This window comes from Coffea arabica, chromosome 2c (assembly GCF_036785885.1).
Source record: "Coffea arabica cultivar ET-39 chromosome 2c, Coffea Arabica ET-39 HiFi, whole genome shotgun sequence".
NCBI classification, from domain to species: Eukaryota; Viridiplantae; Streptophyta; class Magnoliopsida; order Gentianales; family Rubiaceae; genus Coffea; species Coffea arabica.
In genome coordinates this window covers 10,586,896-10,609,938 of record NC_092312.1, presented here as the reverse complement: position 1 = coordinate 10,609,938, position 23,043 = coordinate 10,586,896, and the positions used below count along the sequence as shown (strand labels likewise).

At 38.9% G+C, this 23,043-nt stretch overlaps 5 protein-coding genes across 6 annotated transcripts; 1 reads left to right on the top strand and 4 right to left on the bottom strand.

The window, feature by feature from the left end:
- Positions 1-1,332: 1,332 nt before the first annotated feature.
- Positions 1,333-5,480, bottom strand: LOC113730877 (uncharacterized). Of its 2 annotated transcripts, none has more exons than XM_027255842.2 (3): positions 5,340-5,480; positions 2,496-4,124; positions 1,333-2,307 (listed from the first exon to the last, which is right to left on the bottom strand). In XM_027255842.2, the coding sequence occupies exons 2-3, from the start codon at positions 4,084-4,086 to the stop codon at positions 1,523-1,525; spliced, it is 2,376 nt and encodes a 791-aa protein (XP_027111643.2). In that variant the 5' UTR covers positions 4,087-4,124; positions 5,340-5,480; the 3' UTR covers positions 1,333-1,522. The 2 variants fall into 2 exon arrangements, with proteins under 2 accessions (XP_027111643.2, XP_027111642.2); XM_027255841.2 differs by lacking the exon at positions 5,340-5,480 and adding an exon at positions 4,359-4,506.
- Positions 5,481-5,562: 82 nt separating this feature from the next.
- Positions 5,563-6,834, top strand: LOC113728543 (probable disease resistance protein At5g45490). Its single transcript, XM_072076738.1, has one exon. The coding sequence runs from the start codon at positions 5,563-5,565 to the stop codon at positions 6,832-6,834; it is 1,272 nt and encodes a 423-aa protein (XP_071932839.1).
- A 2,525-nt stretch (positions 6,835-9,359) lies between these two features.
- Positions 9,360-12,609, bottom strand: LOC113730876 (uncharacterized). Its single transcript, XM_027255840.2, has one exon. It carries the CDS (start codon positions 12,270-12,272, stop codon positions 9,588-9,590), a length of 2,685 nt encoding a protein of 894 aa, XP_027111641.2. The 5' UTR covers positions 12,273-12,609; the 3' UTR covers positions 9,360-9,587.
- Positions 12,610-13,197: 588 nt separating this feature from the next.
- On the bottom strand, positions 13,198-20,549 carry LOC113730875 (putative disease resistance protein At4g19050). The gene is made up of 3 exons (XM_027255838.2): positions 20,197-20,549; positions 13,754-17,922; positions 13,198-13,521 (listed from the first exon to the last, which is right to left on the bottom strand). The coding sequence occupies exon 2, from the start codon at positions 17,908-17,910 to the stop codon at positions 13,864-13,866; it is 4,047 nt and encodes a 1,348-aa protein (XP_027111639.2). The 5' UTR covers positions 17,911-17,922; positions 20,197-20,549; the 3' UTR covers positions 13,198-13,521; positions 13,754-13,863.
- A 617-nt stretch (positions 20,550-21,166) lies between these two features.
- LOC140035824 (myb-related protein 308-like) lies at positions 21,167-22,593 on the bottom strand. The gene is made up of 3 exons (XM_072077216.1): positions 22,409-22,593; positions 22,143-22,272; positions 21,167-21,737 (listed from the first exon to the last, which is right to left on the bottom strand). The coding sequence occupies exons 1-3, from the start codon at positions 22,539-22,541 to the stop codon at positions 21,185-21,187; spliced, it is 816 nt and encodes a 271-aa protein (XP_071933317.1). The 5' UTR covers positions 22,542-22,593; the 3' UTR covers positions 21,167-21,184.
- Between the last annotated feature and the right edge of the window lie 450 nt (positions 22,594-23,043).

The window sequence follows — 23,043 nt, the reverse complement described above, 5'->3', positions numbered from 1 at the left end:
GAGGGAGGAGGAGGAAGAAGAAAGAAAAAAGGGAGAGGAAGGAGAGTGGAGGTGGAGGTGGAGGTGGAAATGACGGCGGTGGGTGGCAATGTAGGTGATGGGTGGTTGTGGGTGAAAAAGAACGAGGGTATAAATTTTTTAACAGCTGTTTAGACGAAATTGCCTCTCAAAAAAATGATTTTTCGTCTCTCCTAACGGCATAAATATACAAAATAATTAATACGATACAGATTTACTAGTTTAATGACATTTTTATAAATAAAAAAATTTGTGATCAAAACCGGCGTCTCGCAACAGTTTAGTGGCATTTCGCACAATTTATTCTATTTTATATAATGTTAAACAAGGAACAAAATAAACCTTTTATACTAAGAAATAAAAAAAGGCATATATATGTGAAGCTTGATTGAGTTTGATTAAGTTCAATCAACTTTCAAATTTTACATACTAGAATTGAAGTGCTTGATTTCAAGCTCAAATTTTGATTGAACAAACTTGTGAATTATTTGATTGAGTTCGACTTGCTTACACCTAACTATTAGATTGATGCATTCTCTCTCTCTCTCTCTTATATTGATGCATATTCAATTACCCAAAAAAAAAAATCCCTAACAAATATGAAAAGGAAGCAAGAGAGAATGTTCTCCGGAAAAAAAGAAAGATAGAGGCAATACGTAGAATTTCGTCTCAAAAATAAAAGGAAGAAGCAAGAAAGACAGTAGGAAAAGATGAAAGAAGAGGCACGTGAAATTGGTTTTCACTGCTGAGTGAGAATTTTTTTCCTTTTCAGTCATAAGAGCAAGTCAAAGGCCACCATTACATACTACTTATTAATGTACTTTGAGAAGCACCAAAAATATATAGTTAAAGAAGAAAAAGCCAAAAATAGCAGCCGCGAACAAAGATTTAAGTAACTGTATCCGGACGGTCCGGAAGGGCCAACATCTGAACGCAAATCATCCACGCGCTAAAAAAATGAGTCGCTCAAGTGTGAAAGAGAAGGCCTTTTTCCATTATAATTGAGCATGCTGCCCATCCCATATTATAGAATAATATTACGGAAAAGCCTTATCATTGACAGAGGGATCCATCTCATTTTTTGGGCTCCTGGATTGGTTGAACATAGCCCAGGGATAGTCTTTGGTTCTCCATAATAAACCTCGGGCTTGTAGTTAAGATATTCACCATCTGATTGCAATGAATGGCAGCAAGATTTTGTAGGTAAAAGATTGTCAATTTTCCCTTTGTTCTTCTGCCATGGTCGAGCTTAGGATTTGAGACTCGAATTTCTATTCATTGATCAGGTGCTAAACGAAATTTGTAAGAGCAAAGTTCAAGAACAACTTATGCATTTCTTCTTTGAGGAAAGATTTAGCAAACTTAAAACTTATTGCAGCAACTTCAAAAAAAAAAAAAAAAAAAAAAGGCAGTACAACAGATAACGAACGTGCAAATCAAAACAAAGTAGTATTAACTGGACAGACTAGAGAGTGGAGAGTAGAGTGCATATTGAGCATTTGAGCTACTTCCCCACAATCAGTTTAGCCCTGGCATGTCCTTCACTTATCTGAAATTGATCTCCCAAGCCAAAGTGAGCCATCAACAGCCACACAAAAGTGATGAGCTCTCCCCCTTTGCTAAGTTGTTGTGCATGAGCGCTTGCTCTGCAATGAATGGCAGCATAGGATAGCAGTTCCACCCACACTTTGCTCATTATCTCCCATTTATCTACTTCTATTCCCTCATCTGATGTTTTCAAGCCCCTAAGCTTTTTGGCCAAAATGCAACCATCGAACAGAACTGACTTGCTCCTGTCTCCTTTGATAGCAACTGGTTTAACTTCAGTTTTCACGTCAAGAATTTCTTTACATACTTTTGCATGATCGTCTTCCGTCTTTGCCAATTCCCCTTTGCCAAAGATTGCCAAAATGGATTGATGACACTTGTTGGCATTGCCCAGAATCACATCTAGCGCTTCCCATCCGAAGAGGGACTTGCTAATCTCCAGGATAATCAACAAGGGAGAGGTGATAATGAAGACTAAACACAGGATGAACCAATATAAACAGAGGAAAAAGTATTTGAAGAGGCTATGAATCACGTAACAGATGACTTGAATGACATTAGGCTCTTCTTTCTTTTTTTTTAATTTTCCTCGAAACTTTTTAACTTCTGCACATGTATCGCGAAATCTTATTTGCCCGATTCCTGTAACTGCAGACATCATTGTAGGCTGCATGACAAGAAGGTATAGCATATAATCTGAAAGGAGCTTGGAGAAATCGCGGTCCTTGTTAGGACTCGAGGCTGTCAAACAAACAAAACAGAATTTGTTCATCTCGACAGTATCATGACATCTCTGTCCAACATTTTAAACTTCTAAGTTGTAAACTCATGAGTAAAATAGGCAAATAAAAAAAGTAAGAAACACTTGCTCGTAAATCATCTATCGCACTTTCATATATAGTGTAAGTATAGATTATCCCTGACTTTACCTTTTGCTTCATCACTGTAACAGAGTTCAGTGGCAATATGCCACAAGAGAAGGCTTTGATCGTAGTCCATTTGGGAAATGTAAGGCAGCAACTCACCAAAACCTTCTAGTCGTAGAATCCAGTCACCTCTGGCTGAACTTATGTCCTTAGCAGTATCTAAATCGTCAGCCATATCTGATTTTTTCTTAAGCTCTCTGAAGATGAGATCCCTTAATTCCGTGGAAAAGGGCACCGTCTTAACATATTTCATTTGGTTCAAAATGTTGGCCAGTCCAATATATCCAATGAACTTTTCCTTCACTTCTAGGCGAGGATGAAGGCAGTAGCTTATTAAGTTGTAAGTCGAAACAGTTTCTGACCACCTCCTGCTGAAGACATGCCAAAGCCGCCTAAAAAAATTTCGAAAGGGAGATCGTGTTGATGCTCCGCCAGCAGCAGCACTTTGTTGGGAAGCTGCTTGAGTAGTTCCATTCTGCTTCTTAAATGCTAGTCGACGTCGAAATTCATTCTTTTTAACCACGGCCGAATCAGAGAAAATGAGCATAATGATAGCTATGACATCCAAGGCAATCGCACCATAAAGCAAGGTGTAGGTAATTCCAACGTCGAAGCCATTGAATTTTCTCTTCTTTCTTTCTGAGTAGAACAGACCAAGAGCAACAACAGTGCAGACAACAGAAACAAACCGGCCAATACATCCCAGGTTAGTGTACATCACACTCACCTTTGTGAAGAAGACGTCATAGTAGAAATTGAGTTCGACCTCTAATACTCTGAAAGCATCGTCCGCTGTTCTCTTGAGGAAGAAATCCCGGCTTTGATTACGCTCGCGAAAGCTGAATATGAGGTCCACAAATAGGCCTCTGAAGGTTCGGAAGAATTGATGAGCATAGAGAACCACATCCAGGTCTGTCAACGGTCCTTCCTTCACTCTTGAAGCTTTGTTTCCTCTACCAGATTCCCCAATCATCTGAATTCGAGTTGGAAGTTTTGCTTCTTTCTTTGAATAGTATTCATCCATGAGCTTAGCATAGTCAGGACCCGGGTCAGGTTCTGTAAGCATGGAGTCTTTGAATCTACCCAAGCTTGCAAGATACAACGAACGCGTTCGCTCAGAATACTTGATGATGCCTGCAACGAACATGAGGACGGTTGGGATCCATAGCATGTTTTCAAGTGACTTGAAGAAGATATAAAAGGCTGCTGCGGACTGGAATACGAGTCCAAGCAAGTGCCTAAGCCAGAGCTCATTATCCTCCAGTGCAAAAGCTGTGATGGTATCAGGGCCACCAAGATGCACGAGAAGAAAGGGAGCCCAAAATGCTAATAGATCTGCATCGTCATCGCGATCCTTATGAGGTCTTGAGTTGCCTTGACTGTTGGAGATGAGTCCTACTGCAAAAATAGCTGCAGAATCTGCCAGCAAGTAGGCTGACCATACTGCCATTATTAAGAAACCTGTTGATGCCCGCTTCCTCAGAGGGGCAAATAGAATCAAGAAGGTCTGAAGGGAGAGGCTTATAACGATAAATGCCCGAAGTTCCCATTTATCCCACAGCTGCTTCCAATAATCAAAGTTTGGGAGCTCCATAGTACACTTTGCGTTCTTTCTTCTTCTTCTTCTTTACCCTGGTCAGGAAGAAATGGACTGTTTCAGTTCGTATGAATCATGCCAGAGAGCAGATAAAGCAATATTAAGGGAGTTAAGATAATTGTGAGTCCGACTGAATCAATTCATTATTGTCTTTAAAGAACACAGCGAGGAAACAAAGAAAGGGGGGGAAAGACAGTGAAGAGTGAGCCTGAAAAAGACCACAAAAAAAAAAAAAAAAAAAAAAAAAAGAGAGAGACGGGATTCTTTACTTCTACTAGTCGTTTAAATCATCTTTATCAGGCGAATTCTTCATCTTTTCACTTTCATCTGCTTCGTCCATCCATTCACGACGATTATGACTTACAAGTAAATCTAAAGAACTGAAAAATAGGTCAATATTGGTCATTTATTCATGCATTAATGGAAAGCTTCTTGCATTATTATGTAACAGGATAATGGGCCCTACACAAAGCAGTGGCGAATTATTTTTACTTTTTTTTCCCCAGAGGATTCAACCTTGGCCGACATTTTGACGCAGGCCCTGGTGGTTTTCAAATGGGAAAAATCATTCAAAATGTTATTCATATTTTATCAAATTAACTTTTTTGTCATTTATTTTTAAAATATTAAATTTATATTTCTTACAAAATTAAATCAATAAAATTTAGTTCCAATCTTGGTTTTTGACAACTTTTTATCCGAAATCCATCATGTAGTTCACATATGATCATTTTTTTTAGAGATAAAAAGATAAATCCCTTTTATAATTGATAATTGACAAGTACCATATTCATTTTTGCTCCTAAAGGTGTAGAATCTGAGTTCGAGTTGGAAGTTTTGCTTCATATTTATTTTTGTCACTAAAAATGTGAGATTTGACTCTTTTTTTTTTTACATAAATAATAACTACATGGTTGGATTATTTTTGTAATCATTTTTGTAGGTCAGGTGGTGATTTCGGGTTAAAAGTGATAAAAAAATTAGATTGGAATTCAATTTTATTAATTTAAATTTATGAATGGACATAAAATTAATATTTTAAAAGTAGATGAGGAGAAAATTCATGTGGCAAATATTTTGAACTACTATTTCGCTTTTCAAATTGTTGAACCAAGATGCCTTCTAAAAACTACTAATACTTAAAAAGCATGTTAAGTGATGTCATGCATCTTGAGGCCCAGGACGTCAGCAAAAGCCTGAAAAATCAAAAACCCTGAAGTTGCCAATTATTTGCTGAAAGATGAGCTCACCTGGTAAAGTATGAACACTTGAGTCACCCACGAACTTACTCAAAGTATCAAGCTGGATGCTTTTCCGGATGGTCATATTATCATCCCATTCTTAAAAAGCTACCCGTTTTCAGCATCTCAAAGTTTTTGTCCTCAGATTTTCTTATAAGGCTGAAAGATCCACCCAGTTGTTCACATTCTGCCGGGAGAGTGCAAAACTAGAGGCCGTGTTGGGGTTGTTCAGATGGCCGGGCTAATAGAAGAGTACCTGTTTAACAAACTGGAATTAGCAATCGAAGAAACAAAGTCCACAGAGCATTGTCTGTCGACAGTCCTGTTTGGTCTGCATGGAGACTTCGAAAAATTGAAGAACTTGCTTAAAGACAAGTCAACGGCTATCAAACCTGAAGAATACAGGGAAAATCTTTACCTTCTCAACAATCTACTGACCCAGTGGCAGCTGATTTCCAAAGGCCAGAGTATATACAGTCCTGAGGCACTAGCTTTCGCTTATAAACTTGACAAGAGACTCAAGGAGATTAGTAAGAAATTAGAAGGTGGGGAAGGCAGTGGAAAAGGAGAAGGGTCTAGTACTGCTGCTGCTGCTGCTACTACTGCTACTACACAGGATGCTGCAGACGTGAGCTTAACTGGGAATTTGGATACTTATCGGTGGAGCTCGCGAACGGTGGATCCAAGCAAAGTCCATGGATTCGAGGACAAAGAGAGATTCTTGGAGAGGCTGCTTCTCAGGAAAGAGAGCAAAAATGGGTTCAAGGCATTTGCAATAGTTGGAATGACCGGGGTCGGGAAAACGACCCTGTGTCAGCTAATCTTCAACAATAAGAAGGTGAAGGATCATTTCCTCCCCAGGATTTGGGTGTGTCTGTCAAAGCAGCCCGAGGATGACGAGGACAACAGCAAGGAGAATGTTAAGAGGATGCTGATGTGCTTGGGAGTGGATGGTGAGATCATCCAAGAAGCCGGTAAAGATCAAAATCTTGGTCTTCAGAAACTGATGTTTGCTCTTCGCTTACAATTGATGGGGAAGAAGTACCTAATTGTGCTGGATGATGTTAGGAAGCCGGACGATGTTAGGAACTGGGACGAGTGCTTTGGGGACTTGGCTTCTGAGTCAACAGAGGATGATAAATGCTATGGACAACTTGCATATGGGCTCCCAAAAAGGCATGGTGGGACAGTCATTATCACAACCAGGTCCGAAGAAATTGCCAAGAAGATGGTTGGTGAAGAGAACTTGCATCGGCTTCCAATCCTCAAGGACGACGAAATCTGCTGGAAAATATTCAAAGACTCAGTTGAGAAAGATGGGAAAAAGTTCCCAGAAAATCTTATGCCCCTAAAAGACACAATTGTTGACAAATGTGCTGGTCTGCCACTGGCTGCTAAAATGATGGGCGAAATTCTGCATCAGCAACTTCCCAAACAACCCAACACACAAACTAATCCAGCAGAGAGCCAAAACCAGCAGCAATCACAACAGTCTACAGTCTAACCAGAAAACAAAAAACAACTATGTAGCAAGCTTATAACTTTTGTGTGATTTATGGTATTTGTGGTTCCGGCTCTCTTAAATTATTGGATTTTGTTATTTCTATGATAGCCCTCCATGAAATAAGGGGTTAGAAATCATATTTTTGTTACTTTTACCTAAACTTATGGCAGTTTCATGCTGGGATTTTACTGAATATTTTCTAATTTGGAAAAAATCAAGGATATAATTAGCTTAGAACCTGAGAATAAATAAAAGCTGCAAAAGATGAAAGCTCCACTTACCAACAGCACAAGTCATGAGGAAGGCCAAAACTTGGGTAGACCCGGTCTTCAAACTGCCTTTATTATTATTATTTTTTGGGCAACTAAAAGTTCCTTGATATTTTGTTTATTTCTATCTCATTCTGGACAAGGTTGCGTTCTTGAATATCTACCATCAAATTCAAGATCTATCATCTATGATCTAGGATAGCATCTTTATAAAATGTTACAGATATTTTCTGCCATTGCAATGTATAATTACTTCAATCATGGGACCATAACTTCACTATCCAGCCCGTTAACATAAAGCATTTCATCTGAAATAACTGCTGGGGCCAAAATATGGTCTGGTAATCAACATCCATTCCAGGACAAACAAAAAATCTTTTTTACTTTGAATAAGAACAAACTCATTCAATCTCTTCTACCTTTTGAGTCGTAGGCAACTTTCTAAACGAAATATTTCGGATTCATTACTTCAATTTGAGCTTTCTTTACTCGTCATGTGCTTTCACAGGACCGCTTTGTGAATGCCAGAGCATAAACGACAACTTTTTGCTTCTTATTCTCCTGCTATTACAAGTTTTGAATCTTGATCCAATGGGAAAATAAAAAAGGGATATTAAGATGTGAAACAAAGTGTAGGGAATAAAGAAAAGGAAAAGAAAACATGCATCATGAGTTAAGATCCCTGCTCAATCGCAAGTTATCCTTGAATGCGGCATATTCCTGCTCAGCCTTTTCTAGCAAACTTCTTAGGGGTGTGTATTGATAGTGATACAGTTGATTTTAAGAGAGAACGGCAAATCAATGCTGTAAGATACTAGGATTTTACCAGTTTCACTGACTCAAATGCACATTACGATTACATAGAAGACACTTAGACCACACTTTCACACCTAGTCTGCAATCCTGCATTTAGCTCTTCTATTATCTGGACGTCTGTTCAGGACCTGCTTTCAACTGATTCAGGGCGGACATAAATGACAGGGACAAATAAAATAAGAGGTTGAAGCTTATAGATGCATTTGCGTACTGGCTTCTTTTTGTGGAATTAACAGAAAAGTAATAATCATGATGTATTTGGTGGAGAAATTCTGTGGAATAACTAGAATGCTGGAAATCATTTACAGGCTTTCTTTGTTAGGGGATTGAAAATTCATGGTATTTATCTTCTTCTCAAGAAAACATGATCTCTATCATAATACTGGGTTCATAAGATAAGGCCGCCATAAAAAGGCCATGCACGGTATTCTATTGTGCGAGGTAAATTCCACAGGAATGATCTTGGCCCCATCTGAAGAAGAAGAAAAAGGAGGCTCTCCTCGCCCTTGGGGAAATGACAGCAGAATCTATTTAACTTACATTAGAAGTATGAAAAGCTAATCTTATTGAATTCCATTGGCAAGCAAAGTATTTGGCATCAAAACATGTGGCCACATGAGACATATAGTCTGGATAAACGGCTAACAAGGACATCTGAGACTGAAGAAATGAAAGGATGAGCCACAGTCGGCCAAACATGCTTGCAGATCATCCATTCTTATTTCATGTTATCGAATAAAAAGAATAAAAGAATCCAACAAGCCACATATCATGTTGATAAATCTAAGGAGAAATGCATTCGGAAAAACGTGCAGATTCACATTGTTAAATAGTCCAAAATGTTAACTCACTTGCAGAATATTGATCTTCCAACTAAGGTTCAATTCTAATCACCAGCAGCCCGGTTTGGCATGCAAGGTCGAAGTATATTATCTGAGAAATGTTTGACAAATTCATCATGATATCATTTCTTCTGCAGTTGTATTTCCATGTAGATCCTAACTCCATATCCATGAAAAGGGAGGAAGTCGAGCTTGGAATAATTGAATTTCTCCAAGCAAATCAAACAGGAGAATAAATCCTGCACTCTCCAATGCACCTCCAGTTCATTCTGGACCACTAAGCATTTTTCAATTGAGACTTAAAGACAGAGCAAAAAAAAAAAAAAAGAACCAGCGGACTATTCTTAGCCGTGCCAACATCTTTATAGCTTGCCCCTTGAATTACTACTATCTGAGGAATGTCAAGATTGACCTTGCACCTATGTACAGTTCGTCCATTCTTGATTTACAATGCAGAAGAAAACTTTGCAATGCTGGGATGTAATGCACAATAAATAAAAGAAATTCAAGAAATGCTCAATTGGCTAGCTGCAATAATCATACATATTTCTGATATGATTACCTACAATTCATCGTGTCCAACAAATTTGACAAGACATTCAACAAAAAACACAACCATACCAATTACTTCAACATAGAAGAAAAAGACAATAAAAGATATTCATTAACACATTGGTAAACATAGAAGGCAATTAAAAAAAACAAGAAAAAAAGTTTACTAGCAAGTCCAAAAAAAAGACAACCCCAATATCATGGTGAAATTTTGATCAGAGGCAACCACCATACACCCAGCATTCCAAGATTATTCGAGGAATGTTTGACAAATTCATTGTGACCTCACTTGCTTCTGCTTTAACTTCTCCTCGTTGATCCAAACTCCATATCCATCAGATGGGAAGAAAGAAAGCTTGGGGCAGTTGACTTTCTCCAAATAAATCAAATTTGGAAATAAGTCTTGCAGCTCTCTCCAATCCACTTTTATTTCACTTAGATACTTGAGTCGCAGTATTTCTACGTTCCATTTGTTTTTAGCTGGTTCATTTGGTCCTTTCTGATCAAGATACTGGTATTGCCCCAAATCAGAGAACTTCCCACCTCGAACGTATAGTTTCTTTAGTGACTTCAAACTGGAAGGCTCCAGCCAACCGGGGGTGGCAGTCTTGGGGAAAGACTTAAGGTCCAGTTTTTCCAGGTTCGTCAGTTGTATAGAGTCTTCAGTCTTGCTAGTATCTTCAGTATGCAGTGGAGTCCCACCCCATGCCATGGTAAGCTTCTTAAGAGCTTCTATCTTCTGCAAATCTTCAAGATGCTTACGAGTGGGAAATTCAACAAGGCCAGTATAAATGCTTAATTTGATCAGCTTTTTCAATTGTGCCAGGTCTTTAAGAGTGCAAGTGTTTTTGCCCTTGCCCTTGCCCTGGCCCTGCTCTGATTTTACGACAAACCCCTTCAGCACGCGTAGATTTGAGAGCATAGAAATACCTTTGGGCATACGCTCTAGCAAATAGCACTCGGAGATATCCAGGTATGTTAAATTCTTCATATAGCGGATACCTTCATGAATTGACTCAAGGCTGTGACAGGCTCTCAGGTCCAGGATTATCAAATTTGACAAATTTGAAATGGATTCAGGAAGCTCCATTATTCTCGAAACTCCTTGAAGACTAAAGAACTTCAAATGCTCCATACTGCTCAATCCATTCAAGAAATGGGACTCGTCAACCTCAATGTGATCAGTGGGTGACACTTTCCAACTTCCTAGATGAAGAAAATTCAGATTCTTCATCATTGAAAACCATTCGGGCTTAAAGTCAAGGATCGCCTCATTGACATTGAACACAGCATGAAGTTTCTCCAAATCTGGATTTGCGCGCTCGTTCTGTAAATCTTGATAGTCCAACAGACCTCTGCCCATCAAGCACGCCTGCAATGTGCCAGAAAAATCCTCAGTTGGATTACCCTCCTTGTCAAATTTAAAGAACTTAGCTTTTTCAGCCATCGTGATCAGTGCAAGCCTAACAAAAGGTTGCATTTTGTAACATCCCACATAGAGGCTACGCTTTTTATTCACTGGCTCAATGAATCCCAATCTTGTTAGCTTCTCAAAGTACTCATCAGCAAACTCCTCAGCAGTTTTCCGATTGGCATCTTGTTGTCTTGGTGGCATGAAACCTTCTGCTATCCACCAGTGGACCATCAGCCTCTTCTTGATAATAGCTTTTTCAGGGAACACAGCAAAACAGAGCAAACAGATCTTCTCTTCCAGAGCAAGCCCGTTAAAAAGAGCCTTAAATTCTCTCACCTCAACACAATTTTCAATCGAGCTGCTCTTATATAACTGAGGCATTTTTTCCTTCACGGCGTCGGGTATGTTTCTTGAGGACTTACCGGCCTGCTGACTTTTGTGTGAATCTTTCTCTTCTGCATCAGCTTTGTGTTTTGATGGTATCTGAAGCTTCAACTTGGTCACTTCCTTCCTGAGATCGGCAAATTCTCTTTCGGTACCTTGATCATTGCTGCTGAGATTGTCAAACCTCTGCTTTGCCTCATTTACCTGCGAAAATACTTGGGCCTTGTACTCGTCGAGCTTGATTATCTCCTTCTCTATGTACTTAATATCTGCATCAATCAACTTGCGAAGCTCATCTTTGCCAGAAGAAGTAGTGGCAGTGCTGTCTTGGACTGGCTTCTTCTTGGATTGTGGTTTTTTCTCCTTGGATTTGTGGAAGCCTAGAAAAGGGAGGCAGATTGAGTCTTTTTTCGAACGGACGCCTGTCGGAAAGGAATCTGGTTTTGGGGAAGCATTGGTTGAATCTTGTTTTGGGGTTTCAGTTACAGGAGGACTAGTGTTGCCTTTGGTGGTTAAATCTTTCTTTGGAGCTTCATTTTCATCAGTTTTCTTTAGATCACGGGTTATTTCACCGGTGGTGGACTGAGCAGGAGTATTATCGAGTTTAGGAGGAGTGGTGGCGTCGGCATTTTTGGCTCCGGCTTCCTCTGGTGTATTTTCTGGGACACTGGAAAAACCAGTTTCTTGACTCTGGGTTTCCGTGGGCTGGGCTGAACAGTCGAGTTTGGGATGACCAGTTGAAGCGGCTACGCCTGCACCCGGAGAAATTTCTTGGACATTGGACGGTTTTTCTTGATTCTGGTTGCTCGATGTGGACTCGGGCGGATTAGGGGAATTGGCTATTGCTTCCTCTTCTGGTATTTCTGGGCTGCTGGACATCTTTTGCTGGCTTTGAGCAGTTGCTGCCTGCGCAGTGTCGGTTGCATTCTCTTCTGCTGCGATTTCTGAGCTGCTGGACACCTTTAGCTGGTCCCCAGCATTTGCTGCCTTTGCAGTGTCGTTGACTGGAGTGGGAGGATTTGCCGACTCGGCCGCGGCCACCTGGGCGGCTTCTTGTTGGGTAATATCCGGCGTGGTGGTGGGGAGGGTTTCTTGGTTCTGAGGTTTTGAGACATTCTCCTCCTCCGCTTGGTCTTGTGGAATTTCTGAGGCGCTGGACATAATTTGCTGGTTGTTTCACTTGTTTGTGAAGAAACTGGAGGTGCAGTATCCTATCATTCCCCGTTAAAACTACATATTCCAATTCTATGTAAAAAAAAAAAAAAAAAAAAAAAAAAATTCCTAGAAGGCTGGAACCCAATAAAAATCATAGCACAGGAGCATGAAATTGCAACATTTTATTATTATGTTTGTTAAAGAAGAAAGATCCCACGTAATAACAACTGCCAAAGCAAAGAATAATCCGTTCCTTTGCTCTTTTTTTCACCTTGCTGCTGGTGCTGGGTGAAGAGAAGACTTGACTTGGGTCAGTGGGTGTGAGTGCGACCCGAGACAAAAAGTGTGTAATTTTTAGAGTTGCGTAAACCTCTACTACTCAATTATTCTTGGGTTCCTTTTTATTCTTTTGGTTGGAAAAGTTTCCTCTTTTTTCTTTATTCTACTATTCAAAATAATAAATTTATCCATATTACCAAGCCAACATCATGATCTTATCCCTTTCATTGTTAAAATTGCAGATAATTGTGAGGAATTAGCTCAAACCTAGACATCGGTTGTGTTCATCCAGATTAGCTAATGGCAGCTGGCTCTTAAAAGTATTGTATGAGAAAAATGAAATTCTATGCATCTTATCTTGAAACCTGCTGACTTATGCCAACGTACACTGGCCTTCTATGAGAACTTGGCGAGCAGCAGAGAAACTTGTGTTCGTTTTAGTACATCAATTAGCAAAATGAAAATTTCAGGTGTGCCTTTCAATCTTAGATATTTCAATGGAGCAAAGTATTGGTTACCAGACCTAGCCGAGAAAACAATTATCCAAGTATTGGAATATGCAATTTCCCTGCACATTTTTCTAGATTCTTTTTGGTATCTTTACCATAATAAAGCCTTTGTAGGTAGTTAACTTGCTTTGTGGGTTAGAAACTAGTCAAAATACAACTGTTCATTGATGATAATAGCAGTACATGTTCACCATGAGCAAAAATGGTAAACTCCGTACTCTCGTCCAAAACGAATTTTCATGCTTTCAACAACCCAATTACTGAGATACTGAAACTTCCCTCTTATTGCACACGTACGTACAACAGCTGCAACGTCAAGATCATTAACAAAATAAACATGAGTGTCCATTCAAGAAAGCAGCATGATGTTTCCTGTGTCAAAGAAAAATACACAAAATTCCATTGCCCATCTTTCTTTAATGACTCCAATTCTGGCTAATTGTTGAAGCGCCACTCCATCTGGGAACCTGTGTATAGACAATCAATCTTAAAATAGTTACACTAATGTTGAAACGACATGGCAGATAATGTCCACATGAAAATTCACCTGATTCATGGTGTTAGGCCAACCCTGAGAATGGCCATAATTACAGCAGAATTTCACCAAGAAGCAGTAAACCCTTTTCTATCAGTGCATATATTACGGAGTGGACATGAAAATATGCACTTAAACTAAAACAATATCAAATGGTGACAAACCTGAAGCTGTATCTATTCAGCAATCCGCACGCGAAGAATCATATTTCTTCCCTCCACCCGACTATTCTTCTTTCAATGTCATACTCCAATATGAACTTGACCTATGAAAATTAATTCCTCTTTCGCAGAGACAGTTTTGGGCATTCACGAACAACTTCCTTGCTTGATGATGGCCAGTCAGCACCAATACTCCTCAGCTCTGGTAAATTCCACAGACACAACATTTCCAAATTTGGAAGTGTCAAATTGCCGCATCCAAAGACAGTTTCCATTGCGTCACAAAATTTGATTTGGAGGTTCCGGAGGTTAACTAATACGTGAGGGGAAGAAAAGACATTTATAAGCATGGGGCACTCCCCAATCTCTAAAGTTTGTAGAGCTGGCAAGACGCATCTAACATTTTTAAATTCTGGGAGGGCCCATAGCTTTAAGGTATGCAATTTTGGAAATGCAGCTAGCTCTTGTTCAAATAATGTCACCAGTTTGTCACAGAATCTGAGTTGAAGAGTTTCAAGGTTTCCTAGCTGTTCGGGTGAAGCAGCAAGAGCTGAAATTTGAGGACAATGTTCTAGCAACAAACACTTCAGATTTCTTAGGCTACTGCTTTGCATGTCCCCTTTGCAAATGCTCCTCAAACTAGCAGCATGAGTAACACAGAGAACTTCTAAATTCTCCCCGATTCTTAAATCTCCAACATCTTGCTCCGGCAACCCAGTATTGGTACTTCCACCTGATCTGGCTGCATCTTCGACTTTTTCTGTGTGAAAAAGATCCTTCATTTCATTGCATCTCTCTATCCAACAGGCATTCATCTTCTTAATATTGTCAGTGCCTACGTCAGATAAGCATGTGAGAAATGGATCATCAACCAAAATAATGCATTCAGCATGAGCTAGGATAAGGCCAAGACACTTGGGGAAAGAAATGAATCCGCGAATTTCCAAGGACCGTTCTCTCCCCATAGGAGCAGAAAGTTGCCTTGTGTTGAAGTAGAGATCTCTGAGTAACAGTTCATTTCTGTAGAAATTCTTATCCCCATATCTACCATATGCCTCAGTAGGATGAACAAAGAAATGGAACTGAGTGAAACTTGCGTTCCAAAATGATGGATTATCCTTCAAGAATTGAAGAAAATCAATACTATTCACAGTTATGATGAGTTTATTATCAAAAGCTGGTTCCTTCGGCCAATTGGAAATGCTCCATGGGAGCTGACTCTGATCTTCTGATGGCAATTTGTCCTTTTCAGAATCAAGCTCTCCAACTCTGAAAATTGGCAGTTCAAGCTGCTCAAGACAAGTCACTTTTGAGATCTCATATGGAAGCTCTTCAATAGTAGCCTTCAGAACTTCGTGCATCTTCAGATCCTTAAATTTTTCCAAGCTCAAACAACCTTTGAGGAGAAGCCTGTGAAGATTGCCAAAATTCTCAAGGGATGGCAAATCCTTGATACCTGTTCCAGAAAGGTCCAAAACTTCAAGTTTTGTAAGTGCTTCTAGACCTGGTACCTCACTTAGAGACGGACAATCTCTGAGGGAAAGGTATTTAAGGTTTTTGAGCTTTAACAAGGAGAACAACTTCTCCAACTGGGTGTCAGATAGATCAAGGATCTGAAGATTGACCATATGCTCTAGATCAGGTGCGACTTTTTTTGTAGAACTGACTCCAGAGAGATTTAATTCTTCAAGTCTTGATAGATGATTCAGTGGCGGAAGTTCTTTTAAGTTGGAACAACCTTTCAGTATGAGGTGATGGAGGTTTGATGAAAGAGATGGCAGACAAGTAATGTTTGTTCCAGACAGGTCAAGTTTTTGAAGGCGATGCATGTTTTCAAGAGATCTACCCTGTACTTCTTTTAAAGCTTTACACCCTGAAAGATCCAAAATTTCCAATTTGGTTGTAGACTTTAACTCTCCCAATGTCTCCAGAGAAATACACTGGGAAAGTGACAGGTGACGCAGGTTACGCAAGTCAGAAAGGGCAGGTAGCCTTTTGATGTTTGTTTGTGAGAGATTGAGTACTCCAATGCTTGTTGGGTGACTGAAGAAACTTTCTGGAATGTCTTCCAGATAGCAGGAGCCTGAAAGATCAAGTATTAGTAGGCCCTTAACGGACTCTGTAAGCGGCAGTTCTTTTAGCTGAGGGCAATCTCTTACACAGAGTTGGTGCAAGCTGCCAATGTCTAAGGGTAATTTATCAACTGCAGTTTGTGATACATCAAGGACTTTCAGGCTGGCAAGCTTTTCAAAGGATGGATCAACGAATTCCTTAAAGTTTGTGGAACCTGAAAGATCAAGAATTTGGAGACTGGAAAGTGCAGTAATCTTACGAAGTCTTTCCAAATTGGTACAATCACGCAGCAAGAGATGAGTGAGCTTTTTAAGATCTCTAAGCAATGGTAAACTAGTAATCTGGGACTCTGAAAGATTCAGTATTCTGAGCTCCTGATTTGAGTAAAGGCATTTGTCTTGGATAGTTTTCAGAGATCTAGCACCGCTAAGGTCAAGCACCTCAAGTTTGTCGAGCATTTTCAAGCTTCGTACTTCTTGCAAATCAGAACAGCCTCTAAGGATGAGCCAAACTAGTCCTTTCAGATCATAAAGAGACAATGGTAATGAGGCGATCTCAAGAAACGAAAGGTTGATGCTTCTAAGATGAGGTGTATGATTGAAAAGTTTATCTGGAATATGCTTCAAGGCACTAGGACCCGATATTTCAAGAACAGTTAATTTTTGAAAGACACAGAGAGGAGCAGAGTTTTCAGAACAAATTGGATTCTCAAATTTCAGGAATTGTTCAATACTCACCAACAAATTGCATCCTCGAAGCACAAGTAAATGGAGTTTATCCATCTCAAATAAGGGCAGAGGGAATGGTTGAAGTCCAGGATTGAAGATAGCAAGAACTTCAAGTTCCTTTCCACAATGAAAGAAATCACTGGGGACTTCACTGTCGAGACAATCTAGGTCAAGCAATAATGTTGATATCTTCTTCCTAATCTCACCAGCACCACTTGTTTTTATCATTCCCTTTGCCTGCACAACTCTGCCAAGTTCACCATCAAAGACAGAAGCCAATCCCAGTTGAGTTGTTTGAACAAATTTACAGTAATCAAAATCATCCAAATCATATTTTGCCTCGGTCATGCCAACATGACCAGACTCTAGCTGTTTGAGTAGCCCGCAATCCACGAGCTCCATCAAAATAGTGTGCCCCTTCTTGTAAGCATCCTCAATGGAACAGTTGTTGTCAAGATATGCTTCTAGTATCCAATAGCTAATCAATTCACCAAAGTAGAAACTTCCACGTTTACGGAGGAAGTGGTTACCAATCCAACAGAAATCAATCAATATGTTTCTTGGAAACAACTCGTATCCATAGGTCAGCAACTGCAGTACATTGCAACCTTCAACATTATTCTCCTTAATGCTTTCCAAATGGCAAATTCCTGACTCGTTTTGCCCAAAATGATTTAGGACTTTTGCCATGATGGTCACCTCAAATGGAAATCTTTGTCTTTTCCCAAGGAAGTATTTAGCCAAGTCCTTAATGCGGGAAAGCTTATAAACTTTAGTGTCAACAAGCTTTTGCAACAAGTTTAGTGACTCATTCTCAGACAAGCACTCTACATTTATTGTTTTTGTTTCCCCCTCAGGACCACGATCATCTCTGTGTTGTGTGCTAGTGATTAAGAACTTATATGACTCTTTTCCATCTAGGAGCTGCAGATTTTTCAATTCACGCAAAATGTCATGACTGGTCATTTGACTTCCCTCAGCATCCAAGATTATAAGGAACCTCTTCTGTTCCAGTGCTTCCAATGTTTTTGCTCTTAGATACTCTTTTTTTTGCTCATGGTTAATATCATTCTCATTGAAGTTCTCGCTACTTTCTTCAAATTTCCACTCGTCAGAAACAGGAAGTAGAGATAACTGATGAGCAATACTCTTGCAAAGAGTTATAGAGTCATAATGTCTGTTAAGGGGCAGCCATAGATTAAGGTCAAACAGTCCCTCCCTAATAGCACGATCACTTAATTTCCTTGCCATCCATGTTTTTCCAACGCCTGGTTTCCCGACGAGGACAATTGTCCTCAGACGGTCATTTTTCATGCATTCAAATACTGTTTCAAGTTGTTCCCCTGAACCAGCTGCCATTGCAGATGACACCTATGGATCAGATAAAATATCATTAAAGTCATTCCACTCTAAGCAATTTCCAGAGTCTATAAAGCAAAAGAGGTTGGTACATGCTAAAAGCAGTATTGTACAAGTAAATCATGCATTTCTTGTCACAGCAAGTAGTAAAAAAAGCGATTTCAGCCAGTAAGACATAAAAAATTTGGCTTATGGTTATTCTCTGGTACAGTCTTTCAGTCCATAAATGTTACTGCATTTGCGGGTGAAGGAAAAGCAACAATTCCGTGCAGGTAAAATATTATCATGGTACCATCAACTATTTTGTTTGTGCAAATACTCCATGGTATCCCCATCACAAAGATTCTAAAGAACAATTTTAACCTAGTAGGCTTAACACCAGACTATAATATGTTAAAGGAAACTTTACAATACAGCCCAAACAAATACAATAGAAGCATGTACATTGAGGGAATACATGTTAGTTTATGAAGTTGTTATAAGATTATGTCAACTTTGAAAATTATCTGGATAAACATAATGATGCAGTACATGTTTGAGCTTAGAAGGGCAAAACGTGAACTAGTGAAGCTTAAATCCAAAAGTTTCCTAGCGCAGTCCTTCAGAAAGTATAAATACAGGTAAAAGTTAATGATGGGAAGCCATAAAAATTGAAAACCATTGAATCAAGTGCAGGATCGTAAAGAGAGGTATTTAAGTCAAGCAGTTATGACTAAAACTCTCAATGCCTAAGTGAACTCTTCAGAATCTAAAAAGTGTAATAAACTTTTACCTTAAACACAACTGACAAACAGTATTCAACTTTAACAAGATGTTCTAAAAGCTATATATTTCAGGTCTATACTACTTCAAACTGAAAATGGTACATATGTTGCAATATCTTCCCAATATCATGACAAGTAAAAAATGTGTGAAGGGGCTGACAGATAACAATATAGGATGCAATACTTTCTGTCCTAGTGCTGTTAGACAGACAAGTAGTAAGTGTGCATCTGAAATATGAATCTGGATTACGAAAGATGCACAAGCCAACAAATCAATGGAAGTTACTTACTGAACTGCTGACAACACCAACCCTGATGTAGAGAGGGGAAATGAGATGATCAGGCTTGGATGTACGAGTTTGGGACTTCAGTTGAGAAAATTTTCCCAATCATAGTGCCCACAAGCTATCTTCCTTGAACTATGCAAGTTTTGTTTCTCATAAGGTTGTATGCATGAGCCATTTTTCTCAGCTTTTCTAGTTTAGAGTCCCTATGTGAGGATGATTTTTTAGGAAGAAAGGAAAAGAGCCCAATTTTCAATAATAAACTACAAGATTCTTTTGCAGGTAGTTCAAAACAAAAAAAGAGTGATAAATTTAGGCAGATGACATCTCAGTACTCATATATGTGAACATTAATCGGAAGATTATCTTGGCCACACTTCATTGCAAAAATTCTAAGCAACACGTTCATTGTTATAATTATTGTTTGCACCTTAATTAGAAGCAAAAAAATTAGATTTTCAAGCAGTGCTTTCCACCCCCCCACAAGATTCATAATGCTTACCCTCATTGGTGTAAAAACCTTTTTCTAATCAGATTAGCATTTCAAACTTTAACCTATTCCTTTAACACTGTGGTTTAGTACTCTAGCAAACTCATGCCACCTCATCATTTCCAGCAAAGCCCATAATTTTATTTAGCGCCTCTCCCTCATAGTTAATGCAAAGTCTTAAATGACACAATTATCACTTAAGCAAGCATATAAATCAGTTGAGATGCTTCCACGCACTAGGGCTTTGATGGTAATCACAAAGAGCCTATACAGGATGATACAAGAATTATCAAATCAAATTTGTAGATCAGAAACAATTAAGCTTCAAAAATATTTCAAGCTCCATTATACCTTACTGATAGATTTTTATCATTTGCTTTGACAAAAATTTGTAAACATCAAGAGTAAAATTAATCATTTCTTGACTTATTTCACAACAAGATTCCTCATAAGCAAAGCATAAAGAACATAAGCAAAAACTTAATTGGCACTTCTTTCCAGCAGATATCATCATTAATTTTGACACTGATACTAAGAATTGCACTAACATCCAAGTGCAGAAGGTACGAATGATTCTCGATTAAGTCCACTCATTTTACTACAGATGAATCTTGAGACTTGCAGACGCGCATATATTACTAACAATGGAAAGAGAAATAGCTGAAGATGCTAATAACAGAAAATTTCAATTCATGAATAATCTGAAATAATAGCAAGAACAAACAGGGGGAGAACTGAGAAAGAAAACCTGGCAAAAGCAGCAAGCTGTCTCCAGTTAATCTCAAACACAAGCCATTATGATGTGAGGGCCGGCAGGAATTGCTTAATTGCAAAATTACCAACAGGGATCACACTCCCGATTACAACAGTCAAATCATTCTTTGTACCATGTAGAGTACTGGAAGTTACGTGCATTCTTTCCTCCAATCTGAAGCTAAGAGATTCAAAAAGTCCCTGGCTTTACTTTACTAAAGCAAAATACAGCAAAATTCTCCCATCATGTTGATTCATGCAGATGGATGTGGGACATGAGAAGAATAATACTGTAGAATAAAAGACGAAGGGCACCTTGGCTTCTGATGTACTATGTCCCAGATGTCTGCTGTAAATGACGACTTTGCTCCTCCTTAAAGTAGAGGCACCAAATTAACTCGTAATAAAAGTTAAACGAACTGTAGTGTCCCAAATTGAAGTTAAAGGACCAGAAGTTATTTAGCAAAAGAATTGGATAAATATTGGACCCTTGAAAATCTCAACAGAAATTAATGACGTTTTTTCAACGATTACTTACCTACATAAGATGTAGACCTTTTATAATAGTTGTAATGATCATATTGATTGATGTTAATTTGACAGTTAGATAGCACATTTGCCAAATATATATTCCATAGCTGAAATTTGTCTAACGATTATACCATATAGTTTTAAGGTTGTCTTCTCGTCCGATAGATTATAGGAGTTTACTGGTTTTAAAAAAGAGAAGAAGTTCTTCGTCAGTATTTCTCCAAAATTAATGCTAGAACATGTATGACTGGGGTTGTTTTCAGGTGGGGACGAGGTTACATTTAAGCGAGGCATTAAGAGTGTTGTTGGTCTGGAACCAATTTGTATTCTTTGAACAATTATTTACATTAACCATGCAGAGATATTCAGAAGCGTCTCAAGAGTACATTATACAACAGAAGCAGGGCCCTAGCCAGTCATCCAGGCCATGGAAAGAAGTAATTCTAAGCGGATTAAAATTGAAATTCTGGCCGTTCCAAGCAGGAAACATCTTCTTTTTCTGAATAATTAAACAGAATACTATCACAATAGCCAGAATCAAGGAAGCTAGAAGATGGACTTAGGGGCTCTTGAGCCCATATTAGAGGATCAAACTGAGAATGTATGTATGCCGATGGCTGGCTCTCCATGCTCAAATTTCCCATCAAGAATGGCTGCGTCCAAAATATCTGATCAGAATCTTCAATAATTTCCGTGGAGGAAGTATTTTCTTGCATGCTCCCACCAAAATCCCAGTGGCCACAAGAGGGAGACAGAATTGGAGGAATGTTTATTGAATTTTCAACGTGGAGTAGGCCTTCAAGTTCAGAGACTTCAGAAGTATCTGTCGCCGGTTCTTTGGCATTTCCTCCAGGAGAATTCTCCTGGATGGATTTTCCATCATCAGTGCCTTGTGATTTAGCAGCACTAGTTTTGACTAGAAGACGTTTCTTCAGTCGCGTGTGCCAGTGATTTTTTATTTGATTGTCAGTTCTTCCAGGAAGTTGTTTTGCAATTGCGGACCATCTACAACATATATAAATATAAATAAATAAGAAAGAGATCTGAAAACAAAATAATGAAAGGCGTTCAAATGATAGTTAAGGATCATGTAGACATGCTGCGACATCCTTGCAACTTAGATTAATCATAATTGTTTGAGGCAAAGATTGATCATCTATGATGTATAGACTAGCCTGCCTTATTTCCTTGGGAAAAGGAAATTAAAACACTACTAAATCAAAGCTATGGACAACTCGTACAGGGTACATGCCATATCATAGTAAAATGTACAAATACCAATACCATTAACTCGTCTGCATGTATATGCCCTGGAAATTTATTCATGGGATGTAGTTGTGATGGCAGTGCATGCAAGAGAACAAATATTAGAACAGAAAATTCAAAACTCAGTCTAGTATGATTGTTCACCTGCTACCTAGATTTGCATGCATGTTGATTATGGTTTGATCTTCTTCCTCTGTGAAGTTTCCTAGCTTTACATCAGGCCTTAAGTAGTTCACCCAGCGAAGTCTGCAACTCTTGCCAGACCTTGATAGACCTAGCAAGAAATAAGCAAACAAGAATCAACAATGATCAGGATATATGTTCAGTATTGCATGTGTGTGACGTTTATCATCTATACACGATACAAGTATGCATTTACCAAATTATCAAAAAATAATAATAATAATCACCTGCAAATTCAGGCATCTGATTCCAGTTCCAAATCCCATATTTTTTTATGTAAGCTATCAACTTCCTATCTTCATCAGAACTCCAGGGACCCTTCTTAACTGCTAGCTTCTCTTGTTTTCCAGACCTTACCATCCCAGTACGCACCAAATATCTCTCTCTTGCACAAGCACAACTTTAGCTTCAAAACAAAGAGTACTGCCTATTGGACTTGATACCAAAGTTGATGGTATTTATGTGCATAGACCCAACGCTGTAAATTATATTAATTTGCTGACCAAAATATGATTAACAAAAAAAAATTTTGGGTCTTACGTGTCGCCTAACGATTGTCACAACTTACTAGGCTTTCCATTTGTATCCCCTAATATGGGCTAATGCTCTGGAAATTTCATAGTAATAGTCAAATTTTCTAGTTGTATTCCTAATCGCGGGTAAAAAAGACGGAAACTTCAGGGTAATGATCACTTAATATCGCACTTGGAAATTGCAGAGAAAGATGCTCGTGTGAGTGATACTTGATGGCTAAAGTAAAGAGTATGGGAAAGAGAATTGATGTTCAAAGTATACAGAGAAAAATGGTATCCCTTTGTGAATGCAATGCATGCTTTTTCAAACTTTTAATTCTCCTGTCGAG